This window comes from Leucoraja erinacea, chromosome 11, assembly GCF_028641065.1.
Source record: "Leucoraja erinacea ecotype New England chromosome 11, Leri_hhj_1, whole genome shotgun sequence".
NCBI classification, from domain to species: domain Eukaryota; kingdom Metazoa; phylum Chordata; class Chondrichthyes; order Rajiformes; family Rajidae; genus Leucoraja; species Leucoraja erinaceus.
In genome coordinates, this window is record NC_073387.1 from 421,801 (window position 1) to 440,525 (window position 18,725).

At 44.1% G+C, this 18,725-nt stretch overlaps 1 protein-coding gene across 3 annotated transcripts in view; it reads right to left on the reverse strand.

Annotated features, from left to right (window-relative positions):
- larp1 (La ribonucleoprotein 1, translational regulator) overlaps positions 1-18,725 on the reverse strand; it is a 131,036-nt gene that overhangs the window by 61,761 nt on the left and 50,550 nt on the right. For all 3 annotated transcript variants that reach the window (XM_055642542.1, XM_055642541.1, XM_055642543.1), the window contains exon 3: positions 14,157-14,216. In XM_055642542.1, the coding sequence (XP_055498517.1) occupies positions 14,157-14,216 (60 nt within the window). The remainder of the gene's footprint in view (positions 1-14,156; positions 14,217-18,725) is intronic.

An 18,725-nucleotide genomic window follows, 5' to 3' on the forward strand; every position in this document is an offset into this window, starting at 1 on the left:
AATCCAAAAAGGTTACTGCCAACAATACGATGAGAACAATTTAGAAATAATAATAGCCACTTTCTGTATAGGCTTGCCAGCATATGTTAAAAAGAACATAAAAAAATAAGAATACATTAGACGATACATCTCCTTACATCTCTCCATCATTTAACAAGACAATGGCTGATCTAATCTTGGTCTCATCTTTAATCGCCCCTGAAATCCCATAATCCTTGATTCATCTGCAAACCAAAGCATGTCTATTTGCTCTTAAATATGTTCAATAATCTCGGGTAGAGATTTCCAAAGGTTAATAACCCTAATTAAGTAAATTGCCCATCTCTCTTAAATGGACAGGCCCTTATTCTATAATTGTCTCCTCTAGCTTTACATTACCCTACATTGGAAACAATCTCACAGAATATGTTCTCCAAATGTGTTTTGGTACTAAACTCCAACGAATATAGACACAACCTGAATCCTTCCTCCTCCAATCATCTCATGAACAAGCCTGGTCAATTTTCTTGAAAATGCCCCAAATTTAAATCTATCATTTAATATGAAGTACTAATAATAATAATAATAAATACTTTATCGATCCCCTCAGGGAAATACAGATGTCCAGAAGCCCCAAACCAACAACCCACAGATTCAAAACGAACGCAGACAGAAAATACATAGAATACACTGTGGACACGACCCGAGAGCAATAAATACTTAAAAAGACCAATAATTAACAATTAAAAATTAAAAATTGCAAGAATGCATCCCCCTACAGCCTAGCGGTCCGAATTATAAAATCTAATGGCTGCAGGGGTGAAGGATCTCCTGAACCGCTCCGTTCTACAGGGCAGGGAGAGGAGCTGGTTGTTGTCCGGTTGTTTTGGTGGCTACACCACAAGGATGATCCAGTATCAATAGAGAGAACTTATAGAACATTGCCTGGAATGAAGGATTCTTTATACTTGAAGAGCGGCAGTCTACAGGGTTACAAAGCGAGCACATACAAGTAGGATGGTCTGAGAAACTGTGTTTTAGTTGGCACGGATATGTCTGTATAACCTCTGGATACTGTACCCTCTACAATATAGAATCAATATTAATTTGTCTCTTTACTAACTCCTGGAATAATGTAACTTTCAAAGTATCATGATGACACTCACTGACCTGTTCATATTTTCTCTCTGCTTTAAAGAAATGTCCACATCGCTGATGTGTAACTCACTTTGACCATAACATCGAAAACTCACATCCCAGGAAGCCATTTGACCTTGTGTCTCACAGCATGTGGTAATGGGCTCCAGGTCTGCCCCATCCAACACTATAGCCTCGCATGGCACGCTCAGCACATGCACACCTAAATTCTTGATAAAGCCAAGCAGTGCTCGTAACGCTGAGCAGACACCCTCACTCATTCATGTCAGTGAGGCTGGCCGACGGCCAAGCGCATCCACTCACCGATTCCCTCTTCATATCAGTTCCTTTCTGGGTACTGCTTTTATTAATTTTCTTCTTTCGAAAAATTCATGCCCCGTCTTAACTCGGGGACTGCCTGTACTTTGATATATATTGTGTCACTAGTTCGATCAGGAGCTGTCACCAGCAAGTCAGGCTCTTGCTTGCTCTCCAATGGAATGCTGCTAGTACACCATACACACACTGACATCCAGTGGCAAAAATGGGCACTGCATGATCAAAAAAAGAATGCTGCAAACACTCAGCAGTTCACTGGATTAGGTTGGGATTGAGTCATAGAACAAAATTGAGGGACAGGTCCTAAGCCCCATAGTATTGTTGCTGTATAATTCCTTGGATCTGCTGGTTTGCAGGTTAATTGGCCTCTATAAATTGCTTTAGTATATAGGGAGTGAATGCAAAAGTGTGATAATATAGAACTATTGTGAATGGGTGATTGATGGCCATTGTGGACTCATTGGCTGAATGGTCTGTTTCCATGCTGTACTAACTAAACATAAACTAAGCTAAATGCCGCTGAAACATTGCTATCGTATCTGCTTTAGAACCTTCCCTGGCAGTGCGTTCCAGCTGCTTATCACTTTCTGTAAAATAATCTTTAAACTTTACCCCATCTCACCGTAAACCTATATGCCCTCTAGTATTTGACATTTCCACTCTGGGGAAAAAGGCTTTGCCTACCCAATCTAGGCCTCTCATATATGTACACTTCTGTCAAGTAGTCCCTCAGCATGCAATACTCCAAGTTTGCCAAAGCTTTCCTTATGGCTAATACTCTCTAATCCAGGCAACACCTACACCCTTTCCAAAGCCTGCACATCCTTGCTGTAAGGCAGTGACCAGAACTTCAAAACGGCAACTGTGGTCTACCCGGAGTTTTATGAAACCGATTCAAGATTGTGGGAGAGTGTGGGCATATCTGCGGCACAGGATTTCAATGCAGGTGAATGTATGGTCATCCACTCTGGGCTAAAATAGAATGATTCAAGTATTAAGTGGGGCACCACATGTGTGGTAGAGTGCTGCCTCACAGCATAGAAACTCGGGTTTGATCGTGACCTTGAGTGCTATCCGTGCAAAGTTTCCTCGTTCTCCCTGTAACCGCATGGGTTTCCTCAGGGTTCTCTGGTTTCCTCCCATGTCCCAAAGGCGGGCAGATTTATAGGTTAATTGGCCTCTGGAAAATGCCCCTAGTGTGTAGGGTGCAAATGTCAAACAACTTTGTGAAAGGGGCAACATTTAAAGGAGATATGCAGGGCAATTAAAAAACGTTTTTTATTTTAGCAGAAGGTGGTGGGTGCCTGGAATGCGCTACTAGGGGTGGCGGAGGAGGCAGTTACGATAGTGCCATTTTTAGAGGCTTTTAGATAGGCACATGGAATTGCTGGGAATGGAATGGTATTGATCATGTGCTGGCAGAGAAGATTAGTTTAGTTGGACATAATGTTCAGCATAGACATTTTGGGGCAAAGGGCCTTTTCCTGTGCTGGAAGTGTTGTAATTCCCTACACTCCCTTTGCAGGACCTTATCTTCTCTCCTATCCACGTCAATGGTACCATTGTGAACCACAACCTCTGGCTGCTCACCCTTTCCCCTGAGAATATTTATGATAGTTTGTTAATGACATAAATTGAAATCTCTTGAGACACTTGTACTGATCTTCGAGGACCATCACCACCAATTAGTTAAAGCTGCAAACTTGAAAAGATCTTATTTGTTCCTTAACATCCTTCCCTGCTAGTTAACCAATCCCCCACCTGTCTCAATCTTATGACTACTTTTTATGTGGTATTACATACTACTGGAAATAAACTCGGAAGTGGAACACGACCCCACTCGTTGGATATTCTCATTTCAACATGCTGGATCAACAAATTTCAAGGAAATGGTTACAATTACTACTTACATCTCATCTTCATCCATTTTTACTTTGGAAATCTGTAATTTTTGTTTGCACCATCATCCTGCTTTGTCATCTAATAGCTCCTGTGTACTATCCTATTACAGTGCACCCAGTGGAAACTGCCAAGGGAGAACTTGCAAACTCCAAACATACATCACCCAATTTTCACCACCTTAAAACTAGTTTATTTCTAACTTTTCAATGTTGGTGTGGTCATCAGTTTGAAATATTGTATCTGTCTAACAAGCATTTTTTAAATCTTTATTTTAGACATTGTACAGCCATTATTTAGCTTCGAGAGACGCAAACAGTACATAGGCTGCCAGAGAAGGGATGGGGCTGATTTGGGACAAAGATGTAATCTCTGCGGGCAGGCGGATGGCATGAATGGAATTTTTAAAAAAATATGTGCAGGAATAGTCCATTCGGGTCTTCAAGCCAGCATCGCCATTCAATATGATCATGGTTGATCATCTAAAATCAGTACCCCTTTCCTGCTTTCCCCCCAAATCCCTCGATTCCTTATTAGGTGAAGGGCCTAGAAGTACTTATAGACCATTCACCAAGCAAGGGGGCACTTCTCAAAAGCTTTGTAGAAGCAGAGATAGTAGAACAATGATTTGGGTGCAAACAAAGTTATTAGAGAGTTTAAGAGGGAACTGCAGATGCTGGAGAATCGAAGGTTACACAAAAAAGCTGGAGAAACTCAGCGGGTGCAGCAGCATCTATGGAGCGAAGGCCTATTTCCTTCGCTCCATAGATGCTGCTGCACCCGCTGAGTTTCTCCAGCTTTTTTGTGTAACCAAAGTTATTAGAGAGGCTGGCTATGCTTAAACAGATCACCCCATGCAGATGGGATGTGCTCTGTATGACTGGATTGATGGCTGCAAAATGGCTTGCCATGATCTACCAAACTTCCCAACATAGAAACATAGAAAATAGGTGCAGGATTAGGCCATTTGGCCCTTCGAGCCTGCACCACCATTCTATATGATCATGGCTGATCATCCAACTCAGTATCCTGTATCTGCCTTCTCCCCATACCCCCTGATCCCTTTAGCCACAAGGGCCACATCTAACTACCTCTTAAATATAGCCAATGAACTGGCCTCAACTACCTTCTGTGGCAGAGAATTCAACAGATTCACCACTCTGTGAATAATGTTTTTCTCATCTCGGTCCTAAAAGACTTCCCCCTTATCATTAAACTGTGACCCCTTGTTCTAGACTTCCCCAACATCGTGAACAATCTTCCTGCATCTAGCCTGTCCAACCCTTTAAGAATTTTGTAAGTTTCTATAAGATCCCCCCTCAATCTTCTAAATTCTAGCGAGTACAAGCAGAGTCTATCCAGTCTTTCTTCATATGAAAGTCCTGCCATCCCAGGAATCAGTCTGGTGAACCTTCTCGGTGCTCCCTCTATGGCAAGAATGTCTTTTCTCAGATTAGGAGACCAAAACTGTACGCAATGTTCCAGGTGCAATACTCCAATATTCCAACATGTGGGAGGTGCCATTAAAATATTTTTGTTCAAAATGTGCTGTGGTATGCCTAACATTCAATTTAACGCTAGTGCCAAGGAATCTTTTATAAATAATATTAAAGGGGGAAATTGGCCACACATAGTTTTGATGCAGAGAGGTTAAAAACAAACTGTATTTAATTACTTAAACACATTTTCTGATGAAGTAATGGAGATCAATGAAACAAATACAGATGAGCAAGAAGGAACTGCAGATGCTGGTTTAAACTGAAGCTGGAGTAACTCAGTGGGACAGGCAGCATCTCTGGAGGGAAGGAGCGTTTCAGGTCGAGACCCTTCTTTAGACAAATATTGATGTTTATTTACAGAGGTTTTTCAGCAAGCAAGTTACAAAAAGTTCAAATAAAGGCTGGCAAGCAAACCCAAGGTCTGCAGAAGAGAGAGTGACTGACACAAGGATATGATATTGGTCTAAGGACAGAAGATAGAGAGTATTGGTAAACATTGCTTTTCACGATGAAGGTTGATATTCAGCTATGTTGAGAGGCCATAAAGATAAATGGCACAATTCTTCAAAGTGCACAGGAACAGAAATATCTGGGTGGATATGTATGAATCGTTGAAAATGACAGGACATGAGAGACGTCAGTACAGGTTCACAATCTTTTATCCGACCTTCCGAAAACCGAACATTTTTAACTGCCGGGATCGAGGCGCAAACTCGCGACCTTGCGGCCACGAGCCGAGCACTCTACCACTGAGCCACCCCTTAAACGTTAAAATATACGCTAAAAATCTTCCATTCCGAAATCCGAAAAGTGTCTGGTCCCAAGGTTTTCGGATAAGAGATTGTGAACCTGTATTAGAATGGCACCCTGGGATTTATTAGAAACAGCACAGTGCATAAAAGCAGGGAGATTATGTTAAACGTTTAAAATAAACACTGGTTCGGACAGAATACTGCATTTAAGGAAGGAGTGAAGGTTTAACAGAGTGTGCTGAAAACATCACTGAAACAATTTCAGGAATAGACGATAGACAATAGGTGCAGGAGTAGGCCATTTGCCCTGTCGAGTCAGCACCACCATTCACTGTGATCGTGTCTGATAATCCACAATCAGTACCCTGTTCCTGCATTCACCCCATATCACTTGACTCTATCTTTAAGAGCTCTATCTAACTCTCTCTTGAAAGCATCCAGAGAATCGGCCTCCACTGCCTTCTGAGGCAGAGAATTTCACAGATTCACAACTCTCTTGGTGAAAAAGTGTTTCCTCATCTCTGTTCTAAATGGCCTACGCATTATTCTTAACTTGTGGCCCCTGATTCTGAACTCCCCCAATATCGGGAACATGTTTCCTGCCTCTAGCATGTTCATTCCCTTTAATAATCCTATATGTTTCAATAAGATCACCTCTCATCCATCTAAATTCTAGTGTATACTAGACTAAGTGGGACCCATTGGGTCCCATGTTCACGAGAGGGCTGGTCCCTCACGCACTATTCCACCTCTCCACCAATTCCAATATGTGGGAGGGGGGGGGGGTGCTTTCTGGAGCGCTAATATGGGAATTGTGGTCTGAAGGGACTGGTTTCCAGAGGGCTAGTATGGACATTGTGGGCCAAATGGATTCTTGGGGTGACAGCTCAATCACTCAAGCCTGATGTGCTGGCAGCTCACTCACGGCTGGTGGGCGAGCAGTCGACTCACAGCTATTCCTTGAAATTCCATTTCAAGCAAGGTGCAAGGCCACCAAATTCAAGTGCAGTTTCCCACCATTTCAAGCAGGGTGCAAGGCCACCAAATTCAGGTGCAGTTTCTTACGACTTCAAGGAGGGTGCAAGACCACCGAATTCAAGTGCAGTTTCCGACCACCTCAAGCAGGGTGAAGGGCCACCAAACTCAAGTGCAGTTTCATGCCACTTCAAGCAGGGTGCAAGGCCACCAAATTCAAGTGCAGTTTCATACCATTTCAAGCAGGGTACAAGGCCACCAAATTCAAATGCAGTTTCATACCATTTCATGCAGGGTGCAAGGCCACCACATTCAAATGAAGTTTCATACCATTTCATGCAGGGTGAAACCACCATGAAACCACCATAAAACCACACAAAACACCACATAAACACCACACTCACAGTTCAGTAGACATTCAGTGTGTTCAGTTGATTCACAGCTCAGACAGAGTCGCAACCTCTCCCTCCCCCATCTTGCAGAGACCGAGCAACACCCACGCTTCCGGGTTTTACAATCCCCCCCCTCCCGCCAGAAGGGGCGTGGCCTTCATGGTGTGATTGACAGGAGAGAGATTCTCAACATTTTTTAAAACACTAATAATACTTTTATTTTTCATTGATGGGAAGAATCCTCTGCACCTGATGAGCGGAGGGGGACTGAGTAAGATGGCCAAAAATCACAGCCGTAAGTGGTAGCGTTTTATCTAAAATCAATATACAGTGCAAACAGGACGTTGCAGTGCAGCATTTCAAAGCAGATACCACCAACAACAACCATTTGCAGTGCAGCATTTCAAAGCAATCACATTTTCATTTTCAAACCACATTAAGGGCACTCACAGTTGAGTAGACATGTGTTCAGTGTTATTCACAGCTCAGAGAGATGTGACCCTCTTGCTTCCTCCATCTTGCAGAGACTGAGTGAGGCACACCACTTCCGGGTTTTATAGTCCCTCCCCCCTCCCACCAGCAGGGGCAGCAGAGAGAATGCCAACATTTTTTAAACATTAATAACCCTTTTATTTTTCATCAATGGGAAAAATCCTCTTATCCTGCGCAGCGGAGGGGGACTCTGAGTAAGATGGCCAAAAATCACAACCGTAAGTGGCAGCGTTTTTTCAAAAAACATGAAACAGAAAAACAGGAAGTGGTCAAGATCTTACTTTTAGTAATATAGATAAGCCCAGTCGCTCCCCTCTTTCAACATATGACAGTCCTGCCTTCACGGGAATTAACCTCGTGAACCTAGGCTGCACTCCCTCAATAGCAAGAATATCCTTCCTCAAATTTGGAGACCAAAACCACATACAATACTCCAGGTGTGGTCTACCCAGGGCTCTGTACAACTGCAGAAGGACCTCTTTGTTCCGATACTCAACTCCTCGTTATGAAGGCTAGCATGCCATTGGGTGTCTTCACTAGCTGATGTACCTGCATGCTTACTTTCAGTGACTGATGTACAAGGACACCCAGATCTCGTTGTACTTCCTCTTTTCTTAACTTGACACTATTCAGATAATAATCTGCCTTCCTGTTCTTGCCACCAGTGGCTAACCTCAGATTTATCCACATTAAATTGCATCTGCCATGCATCTGCCCACTCACACAACCTGGCCAAATCACCCTGCATCCTCCGAGCATCCTCTTCACCGTTCACATTGCCACCCAGCTTTGTGCCATCTGCAAATTTGCTAATGTTACTTTTAATCCCTCATCTAAATCATTCATGTATATTGTAAATAGCTGCGGTCCCAGCACCGGGCCTCGCAGTACCCCAACTAGTCACTCCTGCCATTCTGAAAGGGACCCGTAAATCCCTACTCCTTGTTTCCTGTCTGCGATCCAATTTTTTATCCGTGTCAGTACCCAACCTCCAATAATTTTGCCCACTAATCTCCTATGTGGGACCTTATCAAGGGCTTTCTGAAAGTCCAGGTACACTACACCCACTGGCTCTCCCTTGTCCATTTTCATAGTCACATCCTCAAAAAATTCCAGATTATTCAAGCATTATTTCCCCTTCGTTAATCCATGCTGACTCGGACCGATCCTGTTACTGCTATCCAAATGTGCCGCTATTTCATCTTTTATAATCAACTCCAGCATCTTCCCCACCACTGATGTCAGGCTAACTGGTCTAGAATTCCCTGTTTTCTCTCTCCTTCCTTTCTTAAAAAGTGGGATAACATTAGCTACCCTCCAATCCACAGGAATTGATCCTGAATCTATAGAACATTGGAAAATGATCCGCGATTTCTAGTCACTTCCTTATGTACCCTCAGATGCAGATCATCAGGCCCTGAGAATTTATCAGCCTTTAGTCCCATCAGTCTACCCAACACCATTCCCTGCCTAATGTGAATTTCCTTCAGTTCCTCTGTCAGCCTAGCTACTCTGGCCACTAGTACATCTGGGAGATTGTTTGTGTCTTCCATAGTGAAGACAGATCCAAAGTACTTATTCGACTCGTCTGCCATTTCCTTGTTCCCCATTATAATTGGGAGAGAAAAAACAGGGAATTATACACCAGTTAGCCCGACATCGGTGGTGAAGAAGATGCTGGAGTCAATTATAAAAGGTGAAATAGCCGAACATTTGGATAGCAGTAACAGGATCGGTCCGAGTCAGCATGGATTTACAAAGGGGGGAAATAATCTTCTGCAATTTTTTGAAGATGTAACTAGGAAAATGGACAAGGGAGAACAAGTGGACGTAGTGTACCTGAACTTTCAGAAAGCATTTGATAAGGTCCCACATAGGAGATTAGTGGGCAGAATTAGAGCACATGGTATTGGGGGTAGAGTGCTGACATGGATAGAGAAGTGGTTGGCAGACAGGAAACAAAGAGTAGGGATTAACAGGTCCCTTTCACAATGGCAGGCAGTGACTAGTGGGGTACCGCAAGGCTCGGGGCTGGGACCGCAACATTTTACAATACAATATATTAATGATCTGGATGAGGGAATTGAAGGCAATATCTCCGAGTTTGCGGATGACACTAAGCTGGGGGGCAGTGTTAGCTGTGAGGAGGATGCTAGGAGACTGCAAAGTGACTTGGATAGGCTGGGTGAGTGGGCAAATGTTTGGCAGATGCAGTATAATGTGGATAAATGTGAGGTTATCCATTTTGGTGGCAAAAACGGGAAAGCAGACTATTATCTAAATGGTGGCCGATTGGGAAAGGGGGAGATGCAGCGAGACCTAGGTGTCATGGTACACCAGTCATTGAAGGTAGGCATGCAGGTGCAGCAGGCAGTAAAGAAAGCGAATGGTATGTTGGCTTTCATAGCAAGAGGATTTGAGTATAGGAGCAGGGAGGTTCTACTGCAGTTGTACAGGGTCTTGGTGAGACCACACCTGGAGTATTGCGTGCAGTTTTGGTCTCCAAATCTGAGGAAGGACATTATTGCCATAGAGGGAGTGCAGAGAAGGTTCACCAGACTGATTCCTGGGATGTCAGGACTGTCTTATGAAGAAAGACTGGATAGACTTGTTTTATACTCTCTAGAATTTAGGAGATTGTGAGGGGATCTTATAGAAACTTACAAAATTCTTAAGGGGTTGGACAGGCTAGATGCAGGAAGATTGTTCCCGATGTTGGGGAAGTCCAGGACAAGGGGTCACAGCTTAAGGATAAGGGGGAAATCCTTTAAAACCGAGATGAGGAGAACTTTTTTCACACAGAGAGTGGTGAATCTCTGGAACTCTCTGCCACAGAGGGTAGTTGAGGCCAGTTCATTGGCTATATTTAAGAGGGAGTTAGATGTGGCCCTTGTGGCCAAGGGGATCAGAGGGTATGGAGAGAAGGCAGGTACGGGATACTGAGTTGGATGATCAGCCATGATCATATTGAATGGCGGTGCAGGCTCGAAGGGCCGAAGGGCCGAATGGCCTACTCCTGCACCTAATTTCTATTTTTCTATGTTTCTAATACAATACAATACACATCAATGATTTGGATGAAGGGATTCAAAGTAACATTAGCAAATTTGAAGATGACACAAAGCTGGGTGGCAGTGTGAACTGTGAGGAGGGTGCTATGAGAATGCAGGGTGACTTGGGCAGGTTGGGGGAGTAGCAGATGCATGGCAGATGAAGTTTAATGCGGATAAATGAGAGGTTATCCACTTTGGTAGCAAAAACAGGAAGGCAGATTACTATCTAAACGGTGTCAAGTTGGGAAAAGGGGAATTACAACTGGATCTGGGGGTCCTTGTTCATCAGTCTATGAAAGTAAGCATGCAGGTACAGCAGGCAGTGAAGAAAGTGAATGCATGTTGGCCTTTATAACAAGAGGAATCAAATATAGGAGCAAAGAGGTCGTTCTGCAGTTGTACAGGGCCCTAGTGAGACCACACCTGGAGTATTGTGTGCAGCTTTGATCCCCTTGAGGAAGGACATTCTTGCTATTGATGGAGTACAGTGTAGGTTTACAAGGTTAATTATCGGGATGGCGGGACTGTTATATGCTGAGAAAATGGAGCAGCTGGGCTTGTACACTCTGAAGTTTAGAAGGATGAGATGGAATCTCATTGAAACATATAAGATTGTTAAGGGTTTGGACAGGCTAGAGGCAAGAAACAGGTGGAGGCAGGTTCTCTGGATGCTTTCAAGAGAGAGCTAGATAGGGCTCTTATAAATAGCGGAGTCAGGGGATATGGGGAGAAGGCAGGAAGGGGGCACTGATTGGGGATGATCAGCCATGATCACATTGAATGGCAGTGCTCGTTCGAAGGGCCTACTCCTGCATCGATTGTGTGTTGTCTATTGTCTAATATTCTAAATGCAGTCTCACCAACGTATTATACAACTGCAACATGACCTCCCATCTTCTACACTCAAATACTCTAACCGGTGAAGCAAAAGGATTTGAGTATAGGAGCAGGGAGGTTCTACTGCAGTTGTACAGGGTCTTGGTGGGACCACACCTGGAGTATTGCGTACAGTTTTGGTCTCCTAATCCGAGGAAAGACATTCTTGCCATAGAGGGAGTACAGAGAAGGTTCACCAGACTGATTCCTGGGATGTCAGGACTTTCATATGAAGAAAGACTGGATAGACTCGGTTTGTACTCGCTAGAATTCAGAAGATTGAGGGGGGATCTTATAGAAACTTACAAAATTCTTAAGGGGTTGGACAGGCTAGATGCAGGAAGATTGTTCCCGATGTTGGGGAAGTCCAGAACACGGGGTCACAGTTTAAGGATAAGGGGGAAATCTTTTAGGACCGAGATGAGGAAAACTTTTTTCACCAGTTCATTGGCTATATTTAGATTCAGATTCAGATTCAATCTTAATTGTCAGTGTACAGTACAGAGACAACAAAATGCATTTAGCATCTCCCTGGAAGAGCGACATAGCAAACGATTTGAATAAATAATAATAAGTGTCCGGGGGGGGTGGTGATTGGCAGTCACCGAGGTACGTTGTTGAGTAGAGTGACAGCCGCCGGGAAGAAGCTGTTCCTGGACCTGCTGGTTTGGCAACGGAGAGACCTGCAGCGCCTACCGGATGGTAGGAGGGTAAACAGTCCATGGTTGGGGTGAGAGCAGTCCTTGGCGATGCTGAGCGCACTCCGCAGACAGCGCTTGCTTTGGACAGACTCAATGGAGGGGAGCGAGGAACCGGTGATGCGTTGGGCAATTTTCACCACCCTCTGCAATGCCTTCCGGTCGGAGACAGAGCAGTTGCCATACCATACTGTGATGCAGTTGGTAAGGATGCTCTCGATGGTGCAGCGGTAGAAGTTCACCAGGATCTGAGGAGACAGATGGACCTTCTTCAGTCTCCTCAGGAAGAAGAGACGCTGATGAGCCTTCTTGATCTGAGTAGAGGTATTGTGGGTCCAAGAGAGGTCATTGGAGATGTTGACTCCCAGGAACCTGAAGCTAGAAACACGTTCCACCTCCGTCCCATTAATGTGGATGGGGGTGTGCATGCCGCCTCTGGACTTCCTGAAGTCTACAATGAGCTCCTTGGTCTTCTTGGAGTTAAGGGCCAGGTTGTTGTCAGCGCACCATGCTGCTAAGTGCTGGACCTCCTCCCTGTAGGCCAACTCATCGTTGTTGCTGATGAGGCCAATCACCATTGTATCATCTGCATACTTGATGATGGTGTTAGTACCATGTACAGGTGTGCAGTCATAGGTGACGAGGGAGTAGAGGAGGGGGCTCAGCACACAGCCCTGTGGAACGCCGGTGTTCAGGGTGAGGATTGAAGAGGTGTGCTTGTCTAACCTCACAGACTGGGGTCTGTTGGTTAGAAAGTCCAGTATCCAGTTGCAGAGGGAGGGGTCGGTGCCCAGGTTACCGAGTTTGGTGATCAGTTTTGATGGTATAATGGTGTTGAATGCCGAGCTGTAATCGATGAACAGCATTCTTACGTAAGTGTCTCTGTTGTCGAGGTGGGAGAGGGCGCAGTGAAGTGCCGTTGAGATGGCATCTCAACGGCACTTGAGATGCCATCGGCATTTAAGAGGGAGTTAGATGTGGCCCTTGTGGCTAAAGGGATCAGGGGGTATGGAGAGAAGGCAGGAACAGGATACTGAGTTGGATGATCAGCCATGATCATATTGAATGGCGGTGCAGGCTCGAAGGGCCGAATGGCCTACTCCTGCACCTATTTTCTATGTTTCTATGTGCCAAAAGCCTTTTTGATCACCCGATCGACTTGCGACTCCACCTTCAAGGAGCCATGCACCTGCACTCCAAGATCCCTCTGCTCTACAACACTCCCAGAACCCTACCATTCACTGTGTAGGTTCTGCCCATGTTAGACTTCCCAAAATGCAACACCCCATTTCTCTGTATTAAATTCCATCAACCATTCCTCAGCCCACCTGGCCAATCGATCAAGATCCTGCTGCAATTTTTCACAATAATTTTCACTATCTGCAAAACCCACTTTTGTATTATCTGCAACCTTGCTAATCTTGCCATGTATGTTCTCATCCAAATTATTGATATAGATGACAAACAGAAACGGGCCCAGCACCAAACCCTGCGGCACACCACTAGTCACAGGCCTCTAGTCTGAGAAACAACCTTCCACCATCACTCTCTGCTTCCTTCCATGGAGCCAATTTGCTATCCATTCAACTATCTCTCCTTCTAACGAGATGCGATTTAACCTTCCATAGCAGTCTACCTTGCTCTTTACCTTGTTACCTCGATCCTTGCCTAGCATGCGGAACCTTGTCAAATTCTTTGCTGAAGCCCATATATATATATACACCTACGACTCTGCCCTTATCAACCTTTTTACTCACGTCTTCAAAAAAGTCATATTTGTGAGACACAACCTCCATAATACAAAACCACTATCTCTAATCAGTCCTTGTCCATCCAAATGCCTGTATATCCTGTCCTTCAGAATACTTTAGTAACTTTCCAACTACACGTTAAGCTCACTGCCTATAGTTCGCAGCATTTTCCCTGCAGCCCTTCTTGAATAGAGAAACAACATTTGCCATTATCATTCTATGATAATCTCATGATTTGACGTCTGAAATCAAGTTTACATTTTTTGTCTGACCAATCCTTGACCAGTGAAAGTAACAAATGTTGACAGTTTTACCTTGTTATTGATGATTTCACCAGGAGTGGGCCAGTTGGTGGCGTCACCAAAATCGCTGACCTGCAACAGAGAACATCTGCATCAGCCTTTGCAAAAACAAAGCTTAATTTCTTACAATGAACAATACTCGCCAACAATTTTGCTACATTAACGAGATTATCAAACTCCATAATGGCACATTCCTAATGAAATAATAATCCAGTTCACATATGGAAAGGGTCTCATGGCACTAACAGTCAACCTGAACTGAAGACAGAAATTGAACCTTCACTGGATTTACTGTGACATAGAACCTAGTTGACAACAACCGCTTGTATTAACAAAGTAGCTTTTCAGGAGGAAGCACAGGAGCTGAATTGGTATCACTTGAAGTCAACACAGGTCAGGACTGAGATCTGCACCAGCATCAGTGCCTCATGCAACCCCACCCCATCGCCAAGTCACTCTCACTCACTAACCCCGAGCACAAGTAAATGCCATCAGGCCATCATCACCTCTTCCCATCCCTGATGCAGAGGCCCCACCCACCCAGTCTTCCCAGCAACACGATGGACAAGAGACATGCTCCTCTGTCCAATTGATTAATAATCCATCACAAACTAACTGAACATTTACCATTTCTGGGATCCCACTAGACTGCTGCATTTCCCGTATGCAACACCATCAACATATGAAATTCCTCAATGAACAGCTTTCATGTTGAGCATGACAAAGGTGAGCATCCCCCGTCAACATCAACAGGCACTTCCCTCCCCTCACACAACCAGAGGACCATCAGCACCCCACGCCTGCTTAACTCCCACCACCCCCATTAGAGGGTCCTTACCCGTATCTCCCGCAACCTTTCAGGGCCCCCAGCCTTTCAGCTCCATCAGAGCACACTCCTGTCCTATCAAAAAAACAATTCTGCACCCTCTACTCTGTTGTAGACTCTGTGCTGCAACGCCCAACACACAGTCCTATTGTCGGTGCCTAATGACCCACAGAACTTCTTCACTTGCACCTATACCTCAGAGACTCAAACTCAACATTACCCGCTCATTGCCATTGGCCCCACAAAATATTCCTGGTCCAAGACCCTCACTAACTTGCCCACGCATTTTGCATTAAAGTAAGGTAACCCAAGTTGATTTTGAGATAGCTGAAAGCTGCACTTTAAGATAAGGTTAGAGATAACCAGTGTACACAAATCAGTAACTTGCAGAGGGAAAGTGGGTGTAAAAACTCAATTTGCAAGTCAGGACACTGACAGTCATGCCTGTTTAAATTCTTATTGTGGTTAAAACGTCAAGAATCCATATTGAATTCCATAGATCCACCAATGAGCTTCTCTGGGGCAGAAATTAAAGCTTTCTGGAAAATACAACAAACTGCTTCCAGAAGTACCTCCCCACAACTTTAAACCACAAGGGCAAAGGTGTATACTAGTTCTGTGCGCGTCCCAAGCCCACCCATGTCCAGAGCCCACGCTAAGCAAACCAAGCTCCCTGTAACGTGCAGACAGTAAAGCTGCCACAGGTTTGCTGCCCATTGCATCTGGCAATTTGAAAGCTACACGGCTAATTTTAGCTACACAGGAATTCAATGACGACAGGTTGGTGAAGCAAAAGATAGTAAATGACATACTCAGTGAACAAGCAGAATGATTCCCAGCAGCACATGAAGAATTGAGCTTTCCAAGAGGAGAGCTGTGAGGCCGCAGCATAGTTCAGTTCACCTGTAAACTAGGCAAGTGTAAATGCAGCAGTGCATCAGCAGTGGGGATGTAAAACCAGGATTGCAATCAACAACTGCTTCTGGACAATCTTCCCCAAAACCTAAGTTCACATTTTGTGGTTAAAATGCATAAATTCCTTGCCTTGACACTCAGATTTGGTCAGCGACAACACCACGGCACCAGGCGGCTCTGCACTGTACATCGCACAGCCAATTCTTCAGCCAAGTTCCCTCTGTGCATAAAGGAATTTAAGAGCTTAAGTAGCTGCCTTCCAATGTTCTAAACAAACCACTTTAATTTGCCCAGATTGACTGCCAGGGAAAATAGCCGACTGGTCAGAGGGGGAGTGGTTTACTCTATAATCGACAAAAGTCCAACTGTATTCATTGGAGGAACACCCACCCTCCATTGCTGCATGAAGATGTCTGAAGCCTAAACTCCACACGGAGCTCAGGAGTCTGTGGATGGGCTAAGTCGCCTTGCTTTTCAACAAGGTAGACAAAAAATGCTGGAGAAACTCAGCAGGTGAGGCAGCATCTATGGAGAGAAGACATTGGCGACGTTTTGGGTTGAGACCCTTCTTCAGACTCTTTAAACAATGCTTCTAGCATGCAGATCAATAACATTTCTTTACCAAACCAAGTTGCCCAGAGACACGGAACATCTGGCTACCAAAGAGAACAATGAATGAAGTATTTGGACAAAAAATATCGGCCTTAGGAAGGAAGACATAGGATGAAAGGTTTAGGTGGCAGAAAGCTGCTAACATGGTGAAGCAAAAACAATCAAAAACTAATAAGCTCACCTCTTATTCTTCTAGAGCCAAGTATTGAGCCCAACCTGTTCAATCTTTTTTCATACTTCAACACCTTCATTCCAGGAATCAATCTTGTGAACCCTTGCTGCACTGTCGCAAATGCAAGCACATCCCACCCTACAAAGCTGCATTATAACTTTCCTACATTTATACTCCACACCCAAAGGCCAACATTCAATTGGTTATGGTACTTGCATGCTAACCTGGCATTTCAGGTGGTGCTTCGGATTCTTTAGCATTCATTCCTTTTGAAAAACAATTTGCTTTGTCATTTTTCTCTCCAAAATGGATAACATCACATTCCCCCAAGTTATGATCAATCTGTCCACTTCTTGCCCACTCACTCATTGATAATTATCCCTTTGCAGGCCACTTGTGTCCTCAACATTGGTATTTGTATTATTATAATTGTATTATGTACAAAAATATTGTGAAATCCAACCAGATCGTACCATACAAATACTATCAGACCATGCATGAGTACGCAGCTAGTGCAAAAAGAGAAAGGATGCAGAGTGCAACATTCCATGTTACATTCAACCACTTTATTTGTTGTACCGCAAACAAATGTCTCCACTGAGCAACTGGGTCCTTTCATCAGTAAAGTAATACTGGAAGAGGCTGCATGCAGGCATTGAATGCAGCCAGACAAGGAGAATCAGACTTACACAGCAAGGAAACAGGGCCTTCGGCCTAAATCGCCGATGGCGACAATGTGCCTATCTGCACCCTACAACTAGAGGGCACAGGTTTAGGGCAGAGGCTCAGAAGGGATTTGGGGAAGAACATTTGAGGAAGATGGTGTTGGAATCAGGAATGCATCACCTGAAGGAATGATGAAGTTGTGTCATTTAAGTAGTATCTCAATAATCATTTGATTCACCAAGTGATAAAAGACACTGGGCTGTTAAATGTGACTGGTGGATTATGGGTACTTGATGGTCAGCTCAGTATGCTGGGCCACATGGACTATTTTCGTGCTGTGACCCTTATGATTCTACTTTGTTTTTAAAGTTTGTAACCCGGAGGCTACCCGAGGACAAACCAATGTAAAATATCCCAATGTGTTGATAATAAGAGTTCTAAGTGACATTGTGCAATGTGAGGAAAGTGCAGCCACACATTAAGGAAGTAGGGAAAGGTCACGTAAATGGTCGAGGATATGGCAGATTAAATGTGCAAACATGCAAGGTCATCCATTTTGGTCGAATTTTAAAATAGTGAGATGTGTCATTATTTAGTGACCTGGGTTCCTTGCAAATAAATAATTTGTAATTAATGCAGAACATAGCATGCAGTTTAGAAGGTGTGGTGTCAAAAAATGTTCCAGAACACTGGTAAGGCTTCCAGATTCAGCCAACACTCCAGTTGCAGTTGTTATAATATACCATCTGTCTGACAATGTGCAAATTTGCCCAGCTAGGTCATTTTCAAAATGTAGAACAAACTGGCTAATTTCAACACAATCTCTCTCCTCTCAAATCATTAGCAGACCGACGCAAGGCATTCTTGACGAGAGTATTCACCAGCATTTATTCATCAATAAGCTGCTCACCAATGTCCAGTTTAGATTCACCAGCATTATTCGACTCATCACAGACAGAGAGCTAAATTCCAATGGCAAGTTAAGGATGGGGCCATAAGTCGCACAAAAGGAAGATTGTTGGAGAAACTGGAGATCAATTATTCAAGCTCCAAGCCATCACTGTGGGACTATCATCCTTCAATCAGCAGTGGGGATGTTTACTGGTGACCGCATCTGCATGCAGAGACCTAGACAACATTCATGCCTCTGAAATGCCTGACAATGACCATTACCAACGAGTCTAACCACCCAGCTTTGACATTCTCCATAGGCTCCTCACCATCATGCCCACAGGGTGATTATTGAGCAGAAACTCAACTATAACAGCCTCATAGATGCCTTGTCAACATGACCAAATCAGTGACTCATGACACTTAAAAGCTCTCTGCCATCTGAAAGGTACAAAACAGAAGGAATGCAACTCCCAAACAAACATACAACTGGATACCT